Here is a 22,953-nt window from a genome sequence, read left to right on the forward strand (position 1 = left end):
CTATGTGGCTTTTTGTTTTGTGGAATGAGCAGGCCTTTGCTTTTGGGACCAAAAAAGTAATGAAAAAATGCTATAAATTTGTGAGGCTTTGGCATTTCATACTTTTTAATCTGTCATCCTACAGGAAAAAGTGGATGATTGAAGGGTAAATGTATTGGGTCCTTTTCTTGCAGACATTTTCATTTATTTGATGTTTCTAGAGAGGAGCATGTCAGTATGACCTGGTCTCAAGGTTAGAAGTCTGCCTTGTGTATCGCCATGAGTTGTTTATATGCCTTTCTGGTGTAAACCTTTGCCTGTTACAGTAATGTAGTTTTGTTGTGTCATAGTGAGTGATACTTTGAATGCTATATTGTAATTTGCTTAGCATGTTAATGTAGTATGTTTCATGTGTTCATGAAAATACTAATTTTAAAGAGTTAGTTCACCCAAAAATAAAAATGATCCCATAATTTACTCACCCTCAAGCCATCCTAGGTGTATATGAATTTCTTCTTTCAGCCAAGCACAAATTTGTGTTATATAAAAAAATATCCTGTCTCTTCCAAGCTTTATAAAGGGAGTGAATGGTACCTTAGATTTTGAAGCCCACAAAAGCACATCCATCCATCAAAAAAGTAATCCATACGGCTCCAGGGGGTTAATAAAGGCCTTCTGAAGTGAAGTGATGCATTTTTGTATGAAAAATATCTATGTTTATAACTTTATAAACAATAATCACTGGCTTCCGGGAACGGCCGTCCATGCATTCACAAGAGAGTCGAGTTCTGGCGTATGACGTAGACATAGCGAAAGCTCCAGTGAGAAGTGACAAACTAGCTCCTAGAACTAGAACTTTCCTGCGGAAGTGGTCATTTTATTTATTTGTTTGTTTGCTTGCTTGCATGTTTGCTTGCTTTGTGCCTGTTTTTTTTTTTTCCTGCTGAAAATGAACATCTTAAACCAACATTTGTTTGTCTTAGCTGTACTAGTCTTGTGCTGGTATCAGCCTAGCCTAAATGGTCTGTTTGCTAGTTTCAAATGGGTTTTGGGCACATATCAGCTGGTCAGAATTGGATACCAGCTAGACCACACAAAGACCACATTGGCCAGGCTGGGAGACCAGATAATACCAGCAAATCAGCTAAGGCTGGTTTTATTTTATTATTTGTCAGGGGTGTTGTACATTTACTGGTAGTGCAGTGATGCTAATTGATAGTCATTCTCTCTGCCAGTCGCAGAGTGTACAGTGAATGCATGTAATGCTCCTATAAAGACAACTGCTGAAAAGAACAACTCAGGCCAGCATGGATTCACATACTAGTCCTGGTGTAAGTTAAGGGCAGTTAAGGTGGTCTACCAGCATTGTCTTTCTGATGAATCTTTGCTGATTAAGCTGATCAACCGACTTGCTGTGGTCCAACTAACACACCAGTGTCAAATGCTGAGGACCAGCATCTGCATCTGAACATACTGTATGCTTGTAACCAAGCAGGTAATTTTTTCCTTTTCTTTTTTCAGCTCAGTTTTGATGTCTACAAGTGGAGCTATTTCTCTAGCTAGTTTCAAAGACAGTGTGGAGTTACACAGGACCAAATTATGTCGAGTTGAATCACTACAGGCAGCAAAGTATCAGTAATGCAAAACCTCAGCTTTCTGTCTGGCACTCTGATTTGTCTCTCTGTCTGGATAAATGATAAGTCAGAAATGAGTAATGATACATCTCAGTATAGCAATCAGCAGCAGAATCGACAAGGAATTGGAGCATATGCCCATTCAAGTATTAATTAATGATGAGTTTTCATGACTAAAGAACTCAGCTTTTTTACAGTCACAATCTAATCTGAAATAAACATTCAACTGATTCTCGGTGTTAGAGGAGAACCAAGTTGTGACCGAGATACATGACTTAATTTACAACCCCAACTCTGAAAAAGTTGGGACAGTATGAAAAATGCTAATAATATGCTAGTATTATTATGCTAATAATAGGTGCTGGAAAAGGTAGTTTCTGCTCAACTCCACAATCATCTCATAACAAACAGTTTTTATGAGAAGTTCCAGTCTGGTTTTCGCTCTGGCCACAGTACGGAAACTGCCTTGGTCAGGGTCACCAATGACCTGCTGATGACGGCTGATGCTGGCTCTCCATCACTTCTCATCCTTCTCGATCTCACCGCTGCATTTGACACCGTGGACCATCATATTCTTTTACATCGCCTCCACTCCTCCATTGGACTCTCTGATATTGCTCTGGCATGGTTTACATCATATCTCACGGACAGAACTGAGTATGTAGCCCTGGGTGCTGCTAAATCGGACACACACTCTGTTACTTGTGGTGTCCCTCAAGGATCAGTCCTTTGCCCCACCCTCTTCACACTGTACATGCTCCCCCTTGGTCATGTCATCAGCCGGCATGGAATATCTTTCCATTGCTACACTGATGACACCCAAATTTACATCAAAACAAACCCAAACCCCTCTGCAGCCCTTTCCACACTTTCCTCCTGCCTGGAGGAGATAAAGATGTGGATGGCTGCTAATTTTTTACAACTCAACAGCTCAAAAACGGAAGCCATTCTTGTTGGCACCCCGCACCAGACCCGGTCATCCACCATCACCAGCATCACCTTCTCTGGTCATGACATCCACCTCTCATCCTCAGTCACAAACCTTGGTGTTAGAATGGACCCTCACTTGACCTTTGAGGCCCACATTAAATATCTTTGTAAAACCTCCTTCTTTCATCTCAGGAACATTGCAAAACTCCGCACAATGCTCACTTTCCCCGATGCCGAAAAACTTGTCCATGCCTTTGTTTCCTCCAGGCTGGACTATTGCAACGCACTCCTCATCGGGATCCCATGCAAGAACATGAAGCAGCTGCAGTACATTCAGAACTGTGTGGCTAGGATCCTGATGGGCGTGCGGAAGTACCATCACATCACTCCTATCCTTAAATCGCTCCATTGGCTTCCTGTCCAGTACAGGATTGAGTTCAAAGTTTCCCTTCTGTCTCACCAGTGCCTCCATGGCAAAGCCCCCCATATCTAAAACAACTCATCACCCCCCTTTCCTTATCACGCCATATCCGCTCTGGACAGGCCAACCTCCTCCAGCCTTTGAGGACAAGGCTTCGTACTATGGGTGATCGTGCCTTCTGTTCAATTGCTCCCAGTCTGTGGAATGCTCTCCCTGTCCATCTAAGGGCCCCACAGTCTGTGGACTCTTTTAAAAAAGGCCTTAAAACCCATCTTTTTAGTAAAGCCTTTTATTGCTAATAGTGTTATCTTAATGTTTCTGTTTTTATTCTGTATTGCATTGTAGCACTTTGAGGTCATTGAATTGATGTAAAGTACGTTATAAATTAAATGTATTATTATTATTATTATTAATAAATAAAAAATGAGTGATTTGTAAATTAGATTGACCCTTTGCTATATTGGGAGCACTAAAACTACACATTATATAATGTTTTAACCTGTGAATTTCTTTGTTTTTTTCTTTTCTTTTTTTATGTACAGTAATTTAAAATCAGATGATTGCAGCACCCTCCAAAAAGTTCAGACAGTTGAGTGTTTACCACTGTGAAACATCACCATTTCTTCTAATAACTCTTAGTAAGCATTTGGGCACTGAAGACACAAGTTAGTTAAGTTTAGAATGTGGAATTTGCCCCATTTATGCATTAAGTACAATACGTTCAAGTAATCAAAGTTTGGGGTCACTTTCCTGAAATGTTTCTCATGATCTTAAAAACCGTTTGAACTGAAGGCGTATGCTTAAATGTTTTAAATTAGTTTGGAATACAAAAATATAATTGTTCCAACATTTTCCAACTATTTTTGATTTCATTGCAAAACTAAAATTTTATTTAAAAAAAAAAAAAAGTTTTTGAAATGGATGACCTGGTCCGAAAAATTAAGAAAAGGAGCCAATAAGTGCCCAACATAGATGGGATCCTTCAATAGTGTTTCAAAAGCATCCCAGGGTGATACCTTAAGAAGCTGGTTGATAAAATGATGAGAACATTTCTGCAAAATCTTGGCAAAGTGTGGACACTTTTAAGATGCTAAAATATAACACAGTTTTTATTTATTTTAATTTTTTTTAGTTTACAACATAATTCCCATATTTCCATTTCTATTATTCCATGATGACTTTACTTTTATTCTAAAAGGTGAATAAAAATACATAAATAAAGAATGAGTAAGCGACCTTAAACCTTTGAACAGTAGTGTATGTCTTTAGCTGCACAATTGTATGAGGTCCTCATTTGCTGTGTGGTAAGCTTCATAATGCACCACACATTCTCAATGGAGACAGGTCAGGACTGCAGGCAGTCCAATCTAGCATTCACACTCTCTCACACAGCCATGCACTTGTAATCCTGGCTTAAAATTGGTTTGAAATTGTCCTGCTGGAAAATGCAGAGACATCCCTGGAAAAGATGGTGCTGGATGGTGGTATATGTTCCTCCAAATTTGTACATATACTGTATGTCTGAATTCATGGTGTTCCCATGAATGAGTTACCTATGGCATGGACACTGACACACCCCTGGCCCATACAGACACTGGCTTTTGGACCTGACGCTAATAAAAGCTTGGATGGTCCTTTTCCACTTTGACCCGGATAACATGCCGGCTGTGTTTTTCAAAAACTATTTGAAATGTGGACTCTTTGATGCTGTGCTGACTTAGCGCTTTTGGAACAACTTCAGGTGTGACCAGCTGTGAATATGTGAGCAACACGTCAATGAAATTGACCAGAATTTATAGCTCTGCTGGTGACATCATTGCACCTGTAGCAGGGCTATAAATAGATGCGTGACAGGTGCATCGTCAGATCTTTTGTCTTCAGATCACTCTGTGTGTGTGTGATTCATGAGCCTGTCAGAAACTTTCTACTTTCCTCTGTTATGAATTAGATTTAGGCAGTGCACAGAAAACTTTCTCTTTTAAAAAAAAAAAAAAAAAGAAAATGACTGAAAGACAGAGCAAGTGGTGTGTGTTCCCTTGTTTACGCTCTATGGCTGAGAGGGACACACACCAATTATGTTTTGTATGTTTGGGGGTAGAGCACGCTGCTCTTGCATTGGGCGGGGCATGTGCGAGCATTCCCGTGATCCTGAAGCGCGCTCTGGCGCCTCTTCGGTTCACGAGGGGGACCATGAATCTCTTGAGTCTGTGGACTTCAAGTTACCCACCTCCCGGGCATGATGATAAATCATCGGAGGACCTACTTGAGGTGATTACTCGTGCGGTGGCCAGACTTCAATTAGACTGGCCAAGAGAACAAGAGACCCCAAACGTTCCAAGTTGGAGGACAGATTTATGGTAGCATCAGTCCCTTTCTTTCTTTGATGACCTCCATGACGAGCTTTCTCATTCATGGTTGAAACCTTATACTTCCGTGTCTTTGTGCCCTCAACGTCAATATATTTGACTAATCTAACTTATTTGGTGACGCTATGAATGTAGTTATCACCAGGTTCCAGGTGGCGAAAAATCATGAGGAAGCCTTCGGGCAATTCCTTAATCGCCGCACTCAGGGGGAGGGGCTTTCTGCCACCCAGCCCCGCCCCGGTCCTTCTAGAAGGGAGGCTCAGAAACAAAGTGTGGCGAGTCGTGCTCCCTCTCGTAGAGACTGGGGACCGGCTCGTCACCCTCTGAGACTCAACGTCAAAAAGAGCGTTCTCTCTCCCACTCAGGGAATTACCTATCTGGGCGTTGTATGGAATTCGATCACGATGCGGGCACAATTGTCTCCCGCTCATATTGTGTCCATTCAGAACACCCTGAGCAAAGTCAGGCTAGGCCAAGGTTGCACTGTTCGTCAGTATCAACGAATACAAGGTCTAGCATGTCAGATTCTCCTTTGGGCCCAGGGCAAGCTCCTGTCAGTCAGGGCAGTTTATATGCCTGGATGCCTTGGGCGATTCCAGACAGGAGGGTCGTTCTGACTCAGGCGCAGGGGACAATATTTCATCCCCGGCCCGAGCTGTGGAACCTTCATGTTTGGCCCCTGAAGGGTACCAACTGAGGGACACTGGGCTTTCGCCTGAAGTTATCGTGACCATTCTAAGTGTTAGGGCAATAAATGGGGTGTCTTTGAAAGATGATGCAGTGCACATAATGCAGATATAGTTAACTGCCAGGCACATGCCCCGCTACTCTCAGGGTTTACGTGACCGCTCTATCAGCTTGCCTCACCTTGATTGACGGGGTGCCTTTGGGGAGACGTCCTCAGCTCGCTCGCTTCATTCATGGAGCCATGCGACTGAGACCTCCTGCTAGGACCAGGATCCCTTCATGGGACTTAGCAATAGTCCTTGAGGGTCTGGTTGAGAACCCCTTCGAACCTCTAGAGTCAGCGTCTGATAAACTTCTGACTCAAAAGATGGTTTTCTTATGGCAATTACTTGGGGATCTAAAGGCTCTGTCTGTCTTGCCAGCCTGCTTAGATTTTGCCCCAGGAATGGCTAAAGCAATTTTTCACCCTCATCCTGACTACCTGCCTAAGGTTGCTTTCTCGACTGTACATCCAGTCACTCTCGAAGCCTTCTGCTCTCCGCCATTTTCAACTTCACAGAATTTGTTCTGTCTGTGCCCTTCAGACTTATGTCCACCGCACTAGCCAGTGGCTTAAGTCAGGGCAACTATTCATTTGCCACGGGGGCCGCAACAGGGGGCCGCCGCCACCTATGTCGCATTGGGTGAGGGATGCTATTGACCTGGCCTATGAGGTGCGTGGTCAAGCTTCGCCAGTAGGTATCAGGGCTCACACTACCAGAGGGGTTGCCTCCTCTAAAGCCTTGGCTAGAGGTGTCCCTCTGCAGCATGTTTGTAATGCGGCAGGCTGGTCCACACATTCATAAGATTTTATAGTTTGGATGTTCATGCCACTCCAGGCTCTTATGTCCTTGAGCCAACATCACAAGCTCATGTCTGAGACCTCTCGTGCTCTTGTGAGCACAACTACATAACTGTAAGGGGTCCGGACATCCACAGTGCAGCGGCGTGGGTATTCTCGTTCCCAAAGCTCTAAGTCAGCGCAGCATTAAAGTGTAGCTTTTTGACAGGGAACATCTCAGGTTACTTAACTGTAACCCCTGTTCCCTGATAAAAGCAGAATGAGATGCTGCGCTTCATTGCCGCACTGGGATGCCCCAGGACTGCTCTTCAGACAAAATACCTGACGATGCACCTGTGACACATCTATTTATCAAATCAACTGATTTGAAATGACTGAACATTTGATACAACAAACAAACAAAAAAACTATTAAATTGACAAGGTAAACATCATGTAATGTGTAGTTGTAGTGCCTATAATATAGCAAAGGGTGAAGCTACAGGTGCATCCAATGATGTCACCAGCAGAGGCTATAAATTCTGGTCATTTTAATTGACGTGTTGGACACATATTCTCAGCTGGTCACACCTATATTTGTTCCCAAAGCGCTAAGTGTCACGAACCCCGCTCCTCTGCCCCATCCCCGCTTCGTCGCACACACACTCACTCCCTCGACCTCACACCCTCGCTCCGCCCCCTCGAGCTTTTTACGCTCTTTTTGCTCGCTCGAGCCCTCACGCCCACTTTTGCTCCTACTCGCTCACATGCTCGTAGGTTATCTCCCTTCCTCGAGTTTCTCACGCGCTTCCAATCCTCCTGCACATTAGTTTCACCTGCACTCGTCTCATCACCTTTCATTGTTTACACCTGCACCTTCCCCTATAAATACCACAGCACATCCGTTTCACGGGTGTTGGTTATTGTGTTTAGTTTCCCGCATCTTTGCCCCCCGCTAGTCTCGTCTAGTTTTGCCCTCCTCTTGAACTCCTCTTGATTACCCCCTTAGCTTGCCAGCTCCTCGTTCCCCTAGTACCCCTGTCTACTCCCTCTGCCCCTCGAGCCTGCTGCGGCTCTACCCCCCGAGACTACAGAGCCTGCCAGGTCATCGCCTCGGGGACCTCCCACGGCACCACCTCCCTCGGCTCCACCTCCAGAGCCTTCCAGGCCTACTTCGCTACAGCCTCCCACGGCGCCACCGTCATCGGCTCCACCTCCTGAGCCTTCCAGGCCTTCGCCCCTAAAGCCTCCTTCGGCTCCACCTCCAGAGCCTTCCAGGCCTACCTCGCTAGAGCCTCCCACGGCGCCACCGTCATTGGCTCCGCCTCCTGAGCCTTCCAGGCCTTCGCCCCTAAAGCCTCCTTCGGCTCCACCTCCAGAGCCTTCCAGGCCTCCGCCTCTAGAGCCTCCTGCGGCACCACCTCCCTCTGCCCTGTCTCTTGGGCTCCCCATGGCGCCGCCTCCTCAGCCTCTCAGTACCCTGCCTGCCGAGTCTCTCACGGCTCCGTCTTCCAAGGCTCCGTCTCCCAAGTCCTCCACGGCTCTGCCTTTCACGGCTCTTCCCTGGCCCCCTGACCCTGTCCGGTGGCCCCCTGACACTCTCCCTGTCCTGTGGCCTCTTCCCTGGCCTCCTGACCCTGTTCCTGTCCGGTGGTCACCTTCCAGACCCCCGGACCCAGTCCCTGTCCTCCAGTTGCCTTCCAGACCCCCTGACCCAGTCTCTGCCCTATGGCTGCCCCCTAGATCTCCCGACCACCCGCCTGTCCACTATGTTCCCCTGACCTTACCTTGAACTGCCCATGGACTGTCTCACTTCCATTTGTCTGTCCCCCGATCATCCTGCACCGCCTCCCGCGGCCGTCAGGAGCCGTCCTATTCAGAGGGGGGAGTACTGTCACGAACCCCGCTCCTCTGCCCCATCCCCGCTTCGTCACACACACACTCACTCCCTCGACCTCACTCCCTCGCTCCGCCCCCTCGAGCTTTTCACGCTCTTTTTGCTCGCTCGAGCCCTCACGCCCACTTTTGCTCCTACTCGCTCACATGCTCGTAGGTTATCTCCCTTCCTCGAGTTTCTCACGCGCTTCCAATCCTCCTGCACATTAGTTACATCTTAGTTTGTTTACACCTGCACCTTCCCCTATAAATACCACAGCACATCCGTTTCACGGGTGTTGGTTATTGTGTTTAGTTTCCCGCATCTTTGCCCCCCGCTAGTCTCATCTAGTTTTGCCCTCCTCTTGAACTCCTCTTGATTACCCCTTAGCTTGCCAGCTCCTCGTTCCCCTAGAACCCCTGTCTACTCCCTTTGTTAGTTACCCGCCTCTCGATCCTGTTTACCCCGGCTTTGACCCTCGCTCCCCTCGACTACTCTCCCGGATTTGCCGCCTTTACTCTCTTTGATTCCCCGGCTTTTGACCCTACACTTCCCTCGACAACTCTTCACTGGATTTGCCCATTTGTACTGTTGCCTGATTTTATTGTTTCAATAAAAGCAGTTTGTTGACTTACATTGTGACTGTCTCATCTTGTGTGTGTGTGTCCGGGTTACACTAAGTCAGTGCAGCATCTTGTTCTGCTTTTGTCAGGGAACAGGGGTTATAGTTAAGTTACAGTTCCATCTAAGATGAGAATGAGCCCAGAGAAGTCGACAGTGCTTCTGGACAGTGTTGATGTTGGGCTTCTGATTTGCATTGTAAAGTCTTAAGGTGGAACTGTTGATGCAGTGGCAAGTGGTGCTAACAAAGGTTTACTGAAGTTATCCCAAGCCCACATTCATGATATCCATTACAGATGAATGCCGTTTTTTTAAGACTGTGACGTCTGAGAGATCAGAGATCATGCGCGGAAGTGGTTTTCATCTTGCCCTTTTTTCACAGAGATTTGACCAGATTCCTTGAATCTTTTAACTATATTGTGCACTGTAGAGAGTGAAATGCCCAAAATCCTTCCAATTTGTCTTTGGGAAACATTTTTATCAAAGTGCTGGATTATTTGCTGAAGCATCTCGTGGCAAATTGACAAGTTGAACAATCCATGCTCTTGAAGGACTTATATACTATGACACAATTGCCTCACCTGTTTAACATCTGCTGTTTCACATTGCCTTATTATTTCAACTCATCAAATTGTTATTAGTCTTAAATTGCCCCTGTCACAACTTTTTTGGGGCATGTTGCAATCAACTGATTTGAAATGACTGAACATTTGATACAACAAACAAACAAAAAAACTATTAAATTGACAAGGTAAACATCATGTAATGTGTAGTTGTAGTGCCTATAATATAGCAAAGGGTGAAGATACTTTTTGTTTTTATTCAAATTTTTAATACTGTCCCAACTTTTCTGAAATTGGGTTTGTATAACAAAAATGGACAGGTTCATTAAGGATCAATTGTGACAAACATAATTAATCTTAAAGTAGCTAGCTTGCAGTTTGACAGGTATTTTCTTGAGGGAGGTAATGTGGCATGTGGTAAGATTTAGCACGGTTTCCCAGAAAGGTTGCTGGTTCGATCCCCTTCAGAAGAAAACATTAAGCTATGGCCAATTTGCTCTTGGACAAGTACTTCACCCCAGAATAAAATGGTCGACTAGTTGGTTGTTATACAATTAACAACAAAAATTGTCTAGTTTATCCAGATTTTTATTTATTTATGTACTTATTTTTTATATGTTTTATCAGCATACCTTTGATTAGCATGCTGGGCTTTATCTGTTAGACAGTTTGCAAAGTAAAACTTTGTCTTAAATTTGTGTCTTATGTTTACTTCACTTAAAGCACCACCACATCAGCTAAACACACTCAGATGGACATATTTGGCAATTGTCTCACCATAAGCGTTGCATTTTTTTGGATGCTGTATCAAGTACATGCTTGTACATGATCATGGTCAAGTGAACCCAAAACCATCCTAATCACAAAGGGCTTCCTTAACAATTAATTAATAAAAAATAGTTGTTTAGACAAGCCACCAACTAATCAATTTCGGAAAGATGTCATTTTGCACATCCATAGTGACTACAACTGAAACTACCCAAGCCACATGAGGACAATAATACACACTTTTCTGCCCAAACTGCACAATGCATAGTATTTACTTCAAAAATGGTTTCAAGAATTAGAAAAAAAAAAAAAATCCTCAATCCAGGCGAGCAGTGCATTCATAATATACTCAACGACTGGGATCTGAATGCCACTTATCTTTAAGCCGCCCTGTATCAGTTATTAATGAGAGTTCAAACTCTCTTACGGAGCAGAGAAAACCGAAGCAGGGATGATTGTTCCTCTGTAATTTATGAACAGGAACATTAAAGATTCATGACTATCTTCTTTTCAGGATGGTAGCGCGCACAATCTGGCCATGTTCATCACTGGTAGAGGTAACTAGACAAAGACCTTGCTCTCTTATGTCAGAGCAATGCTATGCACCTCTCTGTCTTTGAGAATGCGGCAGGGGAAGAGTAGCAAAGGAGTTCATCAATAACTTCAACACAGACCTTCATTTTTTTTTTTTTTTTTACAGAAAGGGTTCTTAAAGTTCCATTACTCTCTCTCATTCTCTCCATCGCTCACTGTGCCGAGTCGATGAGATGACGGAGCTGTTTCGTTTAACGTAATACCCGTCACTCTTTCACTTATGGGTTTTATGTAGTGGATGAGAATAACATAAACTCCCTTTATGATGGGAGGATATATTGCATACTTGCCTGTGGATGTGGAATTGTGCTAACAGTCAAGGCTAACTTCACAAAGGGACTGATAAGATGCTGCCTTGGTACATTAGGTGTCATTATACAAGCTGAAGGACACATAGGAAATTTAAACTGAGAGTTTACCCAAAATGAAAATTCTGTTATCATTTAATCCCCTTAATTTGCTCAAACCCATTTGGCTTTTATTTTTCTATAAAACACAAAAAGAGATGTTCTGCAGAATGGGACAGAATGGGACAGTCTCATTCACCTTTCACTTTCGTTATATGTAGAATAAAGCAGCATCAGCATGCTCTTCTAGAAAGTTATGAGTGTGGGGAACAACATAAGGGTGTGCAAATGATGACAGAATTTTCATTTTTATGTGACTTAACTCTCTAAAGCAATTTCTGAAGGTCTCTGGGGTATGATTGTAAGTTTGATACTTTCACCCCCCCCCAAAAAAAAGGGTCACTTGTAAAATATGAACTATAATATAATATAATAGTTACGAATGCAGACAGCAAAGGCAGACGAGGAGAGCGGATCTAAGTGCAGCTTACTTTATTATTACAAATACAAAAACACAAAGGAAAACCCTCAATGGGGAAAATAAACACAACACCGAAAACACAGGCAGGGAACACACACCGGGCTAACAACATTCAACGAAAGACAAGGACTGAACCAAAAACCAGGATATAAATACACAAGGACAGGATGATTACAAATGATAAACAGGTGTGAACAAAGACACAAAATGGCAGTGATGATGACAGGTGGATACTGGGAAGTGTAGTTCTTTAAACAATAGACTAGTGAGACAGTGGAGCTAAACAAGGGACAAAAGTGAACCTATGGAAAACAAAAGGGACAAAAATGGAAACCAAAGGGGCAACGGTAAAACAAGACAATGTAACCCTAACAATAATGAAGTATTGAGATTTATATGTCGCTTGCATATTGTTTCATAAGAATACATGGCTACTTTTAAATAGCAATCATGGATAAGCAGGCTTTTTGCACACAATGGTGCAGTAATGGGATCTAATATAGCAGCAGGGTCTAACTGCCAATGCTAACCAGCCAGACCTTAAATCTCTAGGATTGCACACTGCAGTTCAACAATAAGTGCAAGAATTGGAGATAGACAGAAATATGTTGGTGGGCCGCGTAACCTGGGTTGTGTTGGAGCACTGCAAACAAATGACTTAATTCCGTTCCTTACCTCTCAAGCTCCGAAGCCAGTCTCTTACATTCCCCCATCATTCTTACAACCCCATTTTAACAGGACAAAATAAATAGCTTGTCATTGCTCCCTCTCTCTCTATCTGTGGTGTACTTGTTTAGCCAGTTGGAATGGAATAGGGTTAATTTGGGAAGAACAAAGCAGGAACAAAGGAGACACAGACAAACAGAGAGAGAGAAAAAGGGCTCCACGACAGCTCTTCCCTCCTCCCTCCCGGGCTTCGGCACCAATGTAACAAAGGTTAATGTTGGGAAAGGAGGAGGCGGGAACTAGCTGAACAGTCAATATAATATTTAATAATAAACAACACACTGCAGCTGCATGTGGCTCTCTCTCTCCCGAACTGCCACGTTCCCACGCATTTATCCCTCTCCTCAGCTGATTAGTCTAATTGTGGGCTGGGCGTGTATAGTCATGGTTATATTTTATTTCTGATTTGAGCTATGTTAATAGAATGTAATGTTAAGCAACATTTTGAGGATTTGTATTTTTTATTCATGTTTATAGAAGCTTTAGGGTACTTGCATGACTAAAGAAAATAAGTGCTCTCAGTTCCCGTTCTGTCACTCACTCGACGTTGTGTCGAATGAAGTGACACAAGGGGTCTTCTTGGGATGCCAAACATAACTCTGAACCTGAGAAAAGGCCAATGTCAAGTTGGCAGACAGAATCTGCATGCCCCACCCCAGACAAACGGGTATAAAGGGAAGCGGGGCAGCAAGTGCCAGTCAGAATTTTTCTTCAGAGCCGAATGGTTGTGCAACAAGCAAGATGAAGTTCACTTCTGTTTCCCTCACCTAAAAGAGTTTGATTTCTCTAAAAGAGTTTGATTTCTCTAAAAGAGTTTGAGTTTTCTACTCACAAAAGAGCAATACACAGTGGCGTTGAACGTCCTTTTCAGGACGTGTCTTTTTCAAGATGCCTTTCCGCCCCTGTGTTGTTCCTGGATGCGGTCAATTTCTCTCCAAGACCCATGGCCACAGATGCTGCCTCGTGTTCCTGGTCAGCGATCACACTGAGGATGCGTTCATGGATGGCTCATGTAGTCATTGCGAGAACATGACCATGGCAGCGTTGTGGTCGCGGCTCTCCTTCCTCAAGGTGAATTCCACTTCAGCCACCCCCCGCATCGCTCCTTCTTCCCACAGGATTGAGGATGACCCGGCTGGCGATGAAGGCGATATGGGGATAACGACGGGCCCGGTTTCGCTGTGTAAATCCCCAGAAACCACCCGCCCCCAACACGCTTGCTCGCTTCCGTCCGAGCTCGGGATGAGTGTGGCTCGCCTCACAGCCAGCCGGCAATCTCCCTTGAGCCCCTGGACTTGGATGATGACATCGGTGCTGCATCGGAGAGCAACCAGGCATCTGATGCAGAAGACTCGACTGGGTTGCCGCCTTCGGGCCAGCCCGCCCAGTCTGAGGCGGATGCGCAGATGGCCGACATGCTTGCCCGGGCTGCCGTGAGTGTGGGCTTGGACTGAAACCCTCCGTCCTCCACACAGCCTTCGCGGCTTGACGACTGGTACCTCGGCTCCGGGCGCCGCTCACAGCCACGCCAGATGCTATTGTCCTGGCTCCCCAGACGCAGTTCCCTCGCCTCCAGCCCCGCGACTGCTCAGCCCCGGCAGGCCAGCCTTCCGAAGACGCCTCCCTAGGACCTCTTCCTCAGTCTCTAACCTGCCCCCTGCCGTGTGCGCAGAGTAAGGTAAGTGCTTTGAGTATTTTCTCAGCACCCAAGCCTCGGGAAGCTCTTATGCCTCCCGACATGGTATTACCTGCTCCCCCCGCCGCGAAACCCCGCCCGGTACATCAAAAGCGATCGTCCTGTTAGTGCCCCTTGTGTGGAGTTTGGATGCGTGGCTTTCTCTTCCCAATCCATCGCGCTGGTTGGCCAGGACCATCCGACTCGGCTACGCTATTCAGTTCGCCCCTGCTCCCGCCTCGTTTCAGCCGTGTTCGCTCCAATTCCGTGCGCGGCGAGAAACCCAGCTCCTTACGAGCAGAGATCACGACCCTGCTCCTCAAGGATGCGATAGGGCCCGTCCCTCCAGACGAGATGGAAAAGGGTTTCTACAGCCCTTACTTCATTGTACCCAAGAAAAGGGCGGGTTGCGACCAATCTTGGACCTGCGAGTTCTCAACCGGACCTGCAACACGATGGCGGACGTGCTGTCGTGGCAGCTTTCGCCCAGCGGAGAGTGGAGGCTCCACCCCCCAGGTGGTCCAGCAGATATGGGACCAATTCAGCAAGGCACAGATAGATCTCTTTGCCTCCCAAAACAACTCCCACTGCCCGCTCTGGTACTCCCTGACAGGAGCTCCTCTCGGGACAGACGCACTGGCACACAACTGGCCCCAGGGCTGCGCAAGTATGCTTTTCCCCCAGTGAGCCTTCTTGCCTTCATGCTGTTCAAGATCAGGGAGGACGAGGAACAGGTCATCCTGGTGGCCCCTTACTGACCCATGCCTGGTTCTCGGATTTTACGCTCCTCGCGACAGCACCTCCCTGGAAAATTCCCCTGAGGAAGGACCTTCTTTCTCAGGGATGGGGCACCCTCTGGCACCCGCACCCAGACCTCTGGAACTTCCACGTCTGGCCCCTGGACGGGATGCGGAAGATCTATTGGATCTACCACCTGCAGTCGTAAACACGATCAACCAAGCCAGAGCTCCCTTCACAAGGCAACTTTACGCCCTAAAGTGGTGCTTGTTCGCAAATCGGTGTTCTTCCCGAGCCGAAAACACGCAGAGGTGCGCAGTTCGGTCAGTGCTTTCATTCCTGCAGGAGAGGCTGGAGGGGAGGCTGTCCCCTTCCACTTTGAAGGTGTATGTAGATGCTATCGCAGCCCACCACGATGCAGTAGATGGCAAGTCCCTAGGTAAGCACGACTTGATTATCAGGTTCCTGAAAGCCGCCCGGAGACTGAACCCTCCCCTGCCTAGCCTATTCCCCTCCTGGGATCTCCCATTTCCCACATACGGCTTCACAACCCTCGTGGTGTATTTTACACATTTTACCTCCCCCTAGACTGGGCAGGATGTGGCCTCCGCAGGGTCTTTTCCCCCTGAAAGAATAGGACCGGGAAAGACCGCCTTCCCCGACGCGAAAATCCCCAAAAATCCTTACTGGCACTTGCTGCCCCGCTTCCCTTCATACCTGTATGTCCGGGGCGGGGCATGCAAATTATGTCTGCCAGCTTGACATTGGCCATTACTCAGATTCTGAGGTACGTTTGGCATCCCAGGAAGACCAATTGTTTCACTTCATTCGACACAATGTCTCGTTCCTTCCCTCGGGGAATGGAGGTTACAACAGTAACCATGACGTTACTGATGATACAAGTGGTTGTTGAAATATAATGAATAATATTTGGCTTGTTAAATATATCTAAACATGCATATGAATGTGCACCCAGAACCATATGTTAAATAAGCAGTTTTCTGCTGATTTAACTTGTGTCTTCATCTCATGTGAGTGTAAATCATTGTGAACATATATTTTAAAAAATTATACTATTACAGAGTATACAAATATACTATTACAGAGTATACATTTCTGACTACCGTAATTTCCGGACTATAAGCCGCAACTTTTTTCCCACGCCTTGAACCTCGCGGCTTATACAATGACGCGGCTAATATATGGATTTTTCCCGCTTTCAAATTTTATAAAAAAATAAAAAATAAAAAAAAATAAAAAAACATTCTGTGACGTGCTCAGTTTTTTGGCGGCGTGAAGCTTTCATTAGACCAATGAAATTGCAGAACGGGTTAAGGTAAAAACAACTTTTTTTGTTTACTGTTTAGATTAAATCGAGCTCGTTCAAACTTCCCATCATTCTGATTACGGTAGTAATTTTGTCACCCTCACCATGGCAAAGACATGGAGAAACGCATATGATGCTGCTTTCAAGTTGAAGGCGATTGATCTGGCTGCTGCAGGGGAGCTTGGTCTTAATGAGTCGATGATAAGACGCTGGAAACAGCAGCGTGAGGAATTGACTCAGTGCAAAAAGACAACTAAATCTGAGGCTATACTCCGACACCGAAGGAGATGACTTCAGTGGTTTCAGTGCACAGGACGAGGAAGATAGTGACCAATGACTTGGTAGGCTACTGTTTACTGCAAATGTTTTATTACAAGCTGTGTGTGGCAGCAGGGGCGTGGTCAAGCGCCCGTCCGAGAGAGAAAAGCTGTAAGGGCGCTTACACCTGCGCTAAATTATGTCTAACACCGGTGTCTAATTTGAAGTGCCCTGCTTCACGTGTCCTTCTTGGGAAAACTGTCACACGGGCACCAGTGTGACAGTTTTCAGCAGGGCACTTGACGTTCCAGGTAAGGCTTTTAATGGCCACAGCAATGTTTACAATCAATTTTATAAAGTTTCTCAATTCTTCTATGCGCCAACACTAGACTGACGTGTGTCACTTTCTCAGCTCTGTGGCTGCTGCCTTTTATGCCGCTCTCCCCATGCTTACTGAAATTAGACACCGGTGTTAGACATAATTTAGCTCAGGTGTAAGCGCCCTTACCGCTTTTCTCTCCCGGACGGGCGCTTGACCACGCCCCCGCTGCCACACCGTGTTTCGTTAAAGCCTGTGTAAAGTTAATTTGTTTCAATGTACCGGTAGGCACCTGCGGCTTATAGACAGGTGCGGCTTATTTATGTTCAAAATAATATTTTATTTAAAAATCAGTGGGTGCGGCTTATATTCAGGTGCGCTCAATAGTCCGGAAATTACGGTACACTTTTAAAGGGGCTTAGACTGCAATCAGCACAAATACATTCATTTTGTGATTTGCCTTGAAATGACTCTGTGCTTCTGAAAAATAAAAGATCTACCCTGCTATGTGTTGCAAATAATGTTTTGCAGCAGGTCACTAAAAGGCGTTCTAGGGTATGTGCCACATGGCTGCCCAGGGCCACTAGGATCTTGCATGGGTCGCTGCCACCATGCTAATATATTCAGTTTCGCCCTGCTGTCAGTGCTGTGTGACAAATATAAATTGTGCTGCCATCTAATTGCCCTTAGGGGCTCTAACTGCACCATTGTTGAAAAAGGAGAAAGAAAGAGGATAGAAGAAAGAATGGATCAGAGCAGAGAGAGGCTGATTAGCTGCATTATTGAATTGAGATGCTAATAAACTTATGTAGCCACATGCAAACGTGTGCCCGCAGAATATCAAATACATTTTCTGCATTTTAAAACCTTTACTAGTTAGGATCGTATCGCTCCCTGTACTCAAGAGCTCAGATTGCATATTTTTTACATCTTTATTTATGTATTTTCTCTCTCTCCCTCACTGTTTTTCTTTTTATCTCTTTTTCTCCATTTTCCACTTCATAGCACAGGCATTGTGAGAAAGCAAAACTGAATCACAGAGCCACAGAACTAATACTACTGTAGTGACATTATTAGTTTTAAGCTTCTGTAAATGGAATGTGGACCTATCAGCATTCCATCACTCAGATCTATCATCACTCAGATCTATCTGTCTATCATCCATCCATCCATATGCAAATAATTAAATGCAACTTATCAAATATCTATGCATAGTTAGGATAGCAAAGTAAAAAGAATTTTTAACTAAAAAAGAGTTTAAAAAGAATTTTAGCATCCCATTTCTGTTGACGTCAAAAGCAGTGTGTCCAATCAAACTCAAAATACCACCCAGACAACATTAAAAACAGGTTCACTTGGGGCATGGGTAGCTCAGTGGTAAAGAAACTGGCTACTACCCCTGGAATTCGCTAGTTCGAACCCCATGGCATGCTGAGTGACTCCAGCCAGGTGTGCTAAGCAACCAAATTGGCATGGTTGCTAGGGAGGGTAGAGTCACATGGTGTAACCTCCTTGTGGTCACTATAATGTGGTTTGCTCTCAGTGGGGAGCATGGTGAGTTGAGCATGGATGCCGCGGTGGATATGCGACTTGATAAGATGCCACCCGGATTGAGGTGACCACGAGGACTTAAATAAGCATTGGGAATTGGGCATTCTAAATTGGGTGAAAAAGGGGAACCCCCTCCCACCCAAAAAACAAACAAACAAACAAACAAAAAAAACAGGTTCACTTGCATGTTGTTGGGCTTATACAGTTTATGAAAATGTGAGGGATTTGGGTCACCACTTGATGTCCACTGTAAAATCTGGGTAAAGCAGAAGCAGTTGAAAACCAGTCTTACTGTGTCCTTTTCCTTTCTTGTCTTGTCTGTGCTATGTTGTAGGAGATCTTGGGTCTATCAGACATGATGCCATACAGGTCCAAAAGATCCTTGCTGGTGCCCCCAATGTTTGTACCTGAGAACCAACGAGCCCCTTTTCCCAGGTCTATTGGAAAGGTAAGACTTTTTAACTGCATACAGAGTTCAGCTAATGTAAAGCAAACCTTGCCAACATGGTTTTGGTAGGCAATGGCTGTACAGCATGGATGCTGTCATTGCTACCTGATGTTTTGGATAACCCATTTGTCCTCTGGCTTCTAAAATCAGATGAATTAGCAGAGAAATCCATACAGAAATAAATCAAAATTCTGAGAATTTACAAAAAAATCTGAGAATTCAGATCCTTGATGTCCTTGCTCTACAGTAATTAAAATGCTCTCGAGAAGCATTTTGTCAGAATTTTATTGCAGTGTTATTGAGAGTTATTACCATTCTTCAGGGACAGTAAATAGAGGACGCTACTACACTTAGGTCAATACAGAAAAAAAGTGTCCATTTTGTATTCAAACAAGGAAGTTCCTCCTCATTCACCTGCATGCAGTGAAGGCCAAAGTTATTTCATTGAATAGGGTGTATTAACTCGATAAAGATTCAAATGTCTTCTCTCAGGTTCCTCCTCCTTTTTTAAATGTATTTTATTATTAAAGGTGCTGTATGCAAATTTCAGCCACTTTGCTCATTTTCACTAAGACCAAACCCACTACTTCAACCACATGCCCTCTCTGAAGAATCCCGCCCTCCAAAGATATGTCAGCAAACCCGAACAGGACACCTATTTTAGCCATATGTCATATAATAGGTCAGTAAAAAGAAGTAAAAAAGTAAAAAAATAAAAAATAATGTGTTGCTTTCTTTCACTCTCAACTGGCATCCCCGGCTCCTCTTTATCTCTCTCCCGCTAACTGGGCTGATTCAGTGCCTGGTGTCGGGTGTCCATCGTTATTGAAACCTCCGTATGACGTACTACTTTATCCCCTTTTTGTTTATCACTGTACCTGTGGTCCTAGCCTGCATAGTAGGGGTGTGCAGCGAAGCCATTATCTGTATTTTTATCTGTATTTGTTTATATGACAAAATGATCTGTATCTGTCTCTGTATTCGGATAGAACCGGGTGTGGGCAGGGCTTAAACCGGAAGTGTGTCAAAACTAAATGAAACACCCATTTTTAAATGCTCCAAATGATTGTTTCTATTAATAAAATATGCCTTGTATATGTCTTTTCATATTAAATATAATTATTGTTATTATTATCATTATTATTATGATTATTTTTAGATGAATAGGCTACTCTATGGAGCATTTAAACCTTTATGGGGCATTTAAAAAAAATAGTAAATTGTTGATGTGGATATAAATGTGGTCAACTTTAAGAGATGGAAAGACAAGGTCCGACGTGAAAATCCACTCGCTCAGGTAAAGGCTATAAATAAATTCATGGAAATCACATGTGAATTGTGTGATATATTAACATAAACTTTTCAATAATTGGAAAGTGTACATGATGTCGTATCTTAGTTAATTTTACTCAACAAGTAAACAAGCTCAAGACGTGCACAATTTACAGAGACCGCAAACTGAGTTAAGACCGCGGCCATCCGATCTGAAATCACAATGTGCGCATTAATTCATTGTGCGCATGAATTCATAAGGTTTACACTTTAGAAATATTGGCTGCACAGATTCATAGATTCGTTGTCATTTTGGATATGTTTATATGAAATGTTGTTAATATGCTTCTTGGATAATCAGTAATACAAATTATTATTCTTTATTATTATATATATATATATATAATTTGGATGAATCCATTATTCATTTTGAAGTCATTATGCCTTTCCAAATAAGGTATTCGGCTTCGGGCAAATCCCTAATGCATAGCCTAGAGAAATATCTGTTTTTGGGCTTGAGGTGCTGCCATCAGTCTGACATTTAATACATTAGTTTTTGAACATTTATTTTGCAATTCAAGGAGCGAGATTAAACAAAAAAAAAAAACAAGTTTGAAAGAAATGTATTTGTATTCTAGATATGTGTATAGAGCAGGAACTGAGAGTTACAATCAAATCTTTCAGTGCCTCCGATTCTCTTTTTTTTTGTTTTTCCTTTGTGGTTGTGTCTTTGCATGAGTTGGGTTTTTTCTTAGCAAAATAAATGCTGGATTACTGTGGTACTGTGAATAAACCACAATGGGTGCCATTTATTTTGCTGTGTATTCTACAATTCAATGCAAAGGATGAATTATACTACAATTTCTGCCACTGAATAACAACCCTACTGTATATTGCAAATAGATTATACTTCAGTATGTGACAGCATATAGAGGCAGGTCTATAGAGATTCTCATGATGCTGACCTCCAACCAGCCTCTTTTTATGCACCACACTTACACCAGTTTCATTATAGTGAAACCACACTAGGAGACAGGCTAATGTGACCTACAGTATTTCATATGATAGTGGCAGGCAATATGGATTTTCCAATCATGTTTGCTTGCACTGTTTACCTACCATAAGTCACCCATTCAATTTTCACACACACACACACACACACACACACACACACACACACACACACACACACACACACACACACACACACACACACATATATATATATATTTTTTTTTTATTTATTTTTTTTTTTTAAATGATAATGTTATATATTGATGCAACACAGTTATTCAATACAAGCTGGGCCTGCATGAAATAGTATTTTCACCTTTTGTTACTACAGTAAATCCCCAAATCTATGAAACTGCATTCATAACTGTTTGGAAGATACATCTGCCATAAATCAAACACAGAATTCCAAAAAAAGAACATCATACCAATGGTCAAGCATGGTGGTGGCAGTGTGGTGTGTGAGGATACTTTGCTGCTTCAGGACCAGCGTGACTTCCAATAATTGAGGGAAACGTTAATTCTGCTCTCTACCAGAAAATCCTAAAGGAGAACATCTGGCCATCACTCCATGAGTTGAAGCTCAAGCCCAACTCTATTATGCAGCAAGAAATTGATCTAAAGAATATGAGTAAGTCCACCTCTGAATGGCTCAAAAGAAGCTAATTTAAAGTTTTGAAGTGGGCTAGACAAAGACTTGAATTGAACCCGATTGAGATGTTGTAGCAGGACCTTAAACAAGCAGTTTACGCTTGAAATCCCTCCAATGTCACTGAACTAAAGCAGTTCTGCAAAGAAGAGTCAGCCAAAATTCCACCACAGCTTTGTGACCAGATCTCCAGTTATCGGAAGCATTTGGTTGCAGTTGTTGCTGCTAAAGGTGGCACAACAATTAAGTTAAACGGGGCAGTTGGTTTTTCTCATGGGTGATATAGGTGTTGGATAACTTTTTTGCTTCAATAAAATATATAAATATTTGAAAACTGTATTTTGTGTTTACTCAGGTTGACTTTTGTTTTATGTTTTATCTCGTTTTAAAATCTAAAACAGTTTAGTATGGAAAATGCAAAAAAAAAAAAAAAAAAAAAAGAAGAAATCAGGATGAGGGCAAATATTTTTCCACAGCACTGTATTTATGTTAACCCATGTCTGAATGTATTTAATGCAGTCATGATTGATCATTAAGTTCTCACTTAATTTATATAAATGTATGGTACCGCTTTATCCACACATCCACAAATATCAAACTCCAGAAGCAACAAAAACATGATGTAATACATTAAGATGAAATATTGATAATTAATTGTAGTAATGCCCAAAGATAATTTTTGTTACTCTAAAATAAATAACAAATATTGTACTTAATATACAATATTAATTTTAGAGTAACAACCATGATCATTTCGGTGTGTTTTATTCAAATTATTAGTTGCAAGGATGTGCTCCTTCATTTAGAATACTTCAGATTCATCAACATTAAAATTATGCGAAGAATAAATTTATATGCGCACAAACGTGTTGTTAATCTGACAAAAATTGAGC

At 43.5% G+C, this 22,953-nt stretch overlaps 1 protein-coding gene across 1 annotated transcript in view; it reads left to right on the forward strand.

The window, feature by feature from the left end:
* Positions 1 to 22,953, forward strand: part of LOC127623370 (cadherin-13-like) — a 532,010-nt gene that overhangs the window by 205,233 nt on the left and 303,824 nt on the right. Inside the window, exon 4 of the mRNA XM_052097812.1 lies at positions 19,015 to 19,128. Within this exon, the coding sequence (XP_051953772.1) occupies positions 19,015 to 19,128 (114 nt within the window). The remainder of the gene's footprint in view (positions 1 to 19,014; positions 19,129 to 22,953) is intronic.

This window comes from Xyrauchen texanus, chromosome 29, assembly GCF_025860055.1.
Source record: "Xyrauchen texanus isolate HMW12.3.18 chromosome 29, RBS_HiC_50CHRs, whole genome shotgun sequence".
NCBI lineage: Eukaryota > Metazoa > Chordata > Actinopteri > Cypriniformes > Catostomidae > Xyrauchen > Xyrauchen texanus.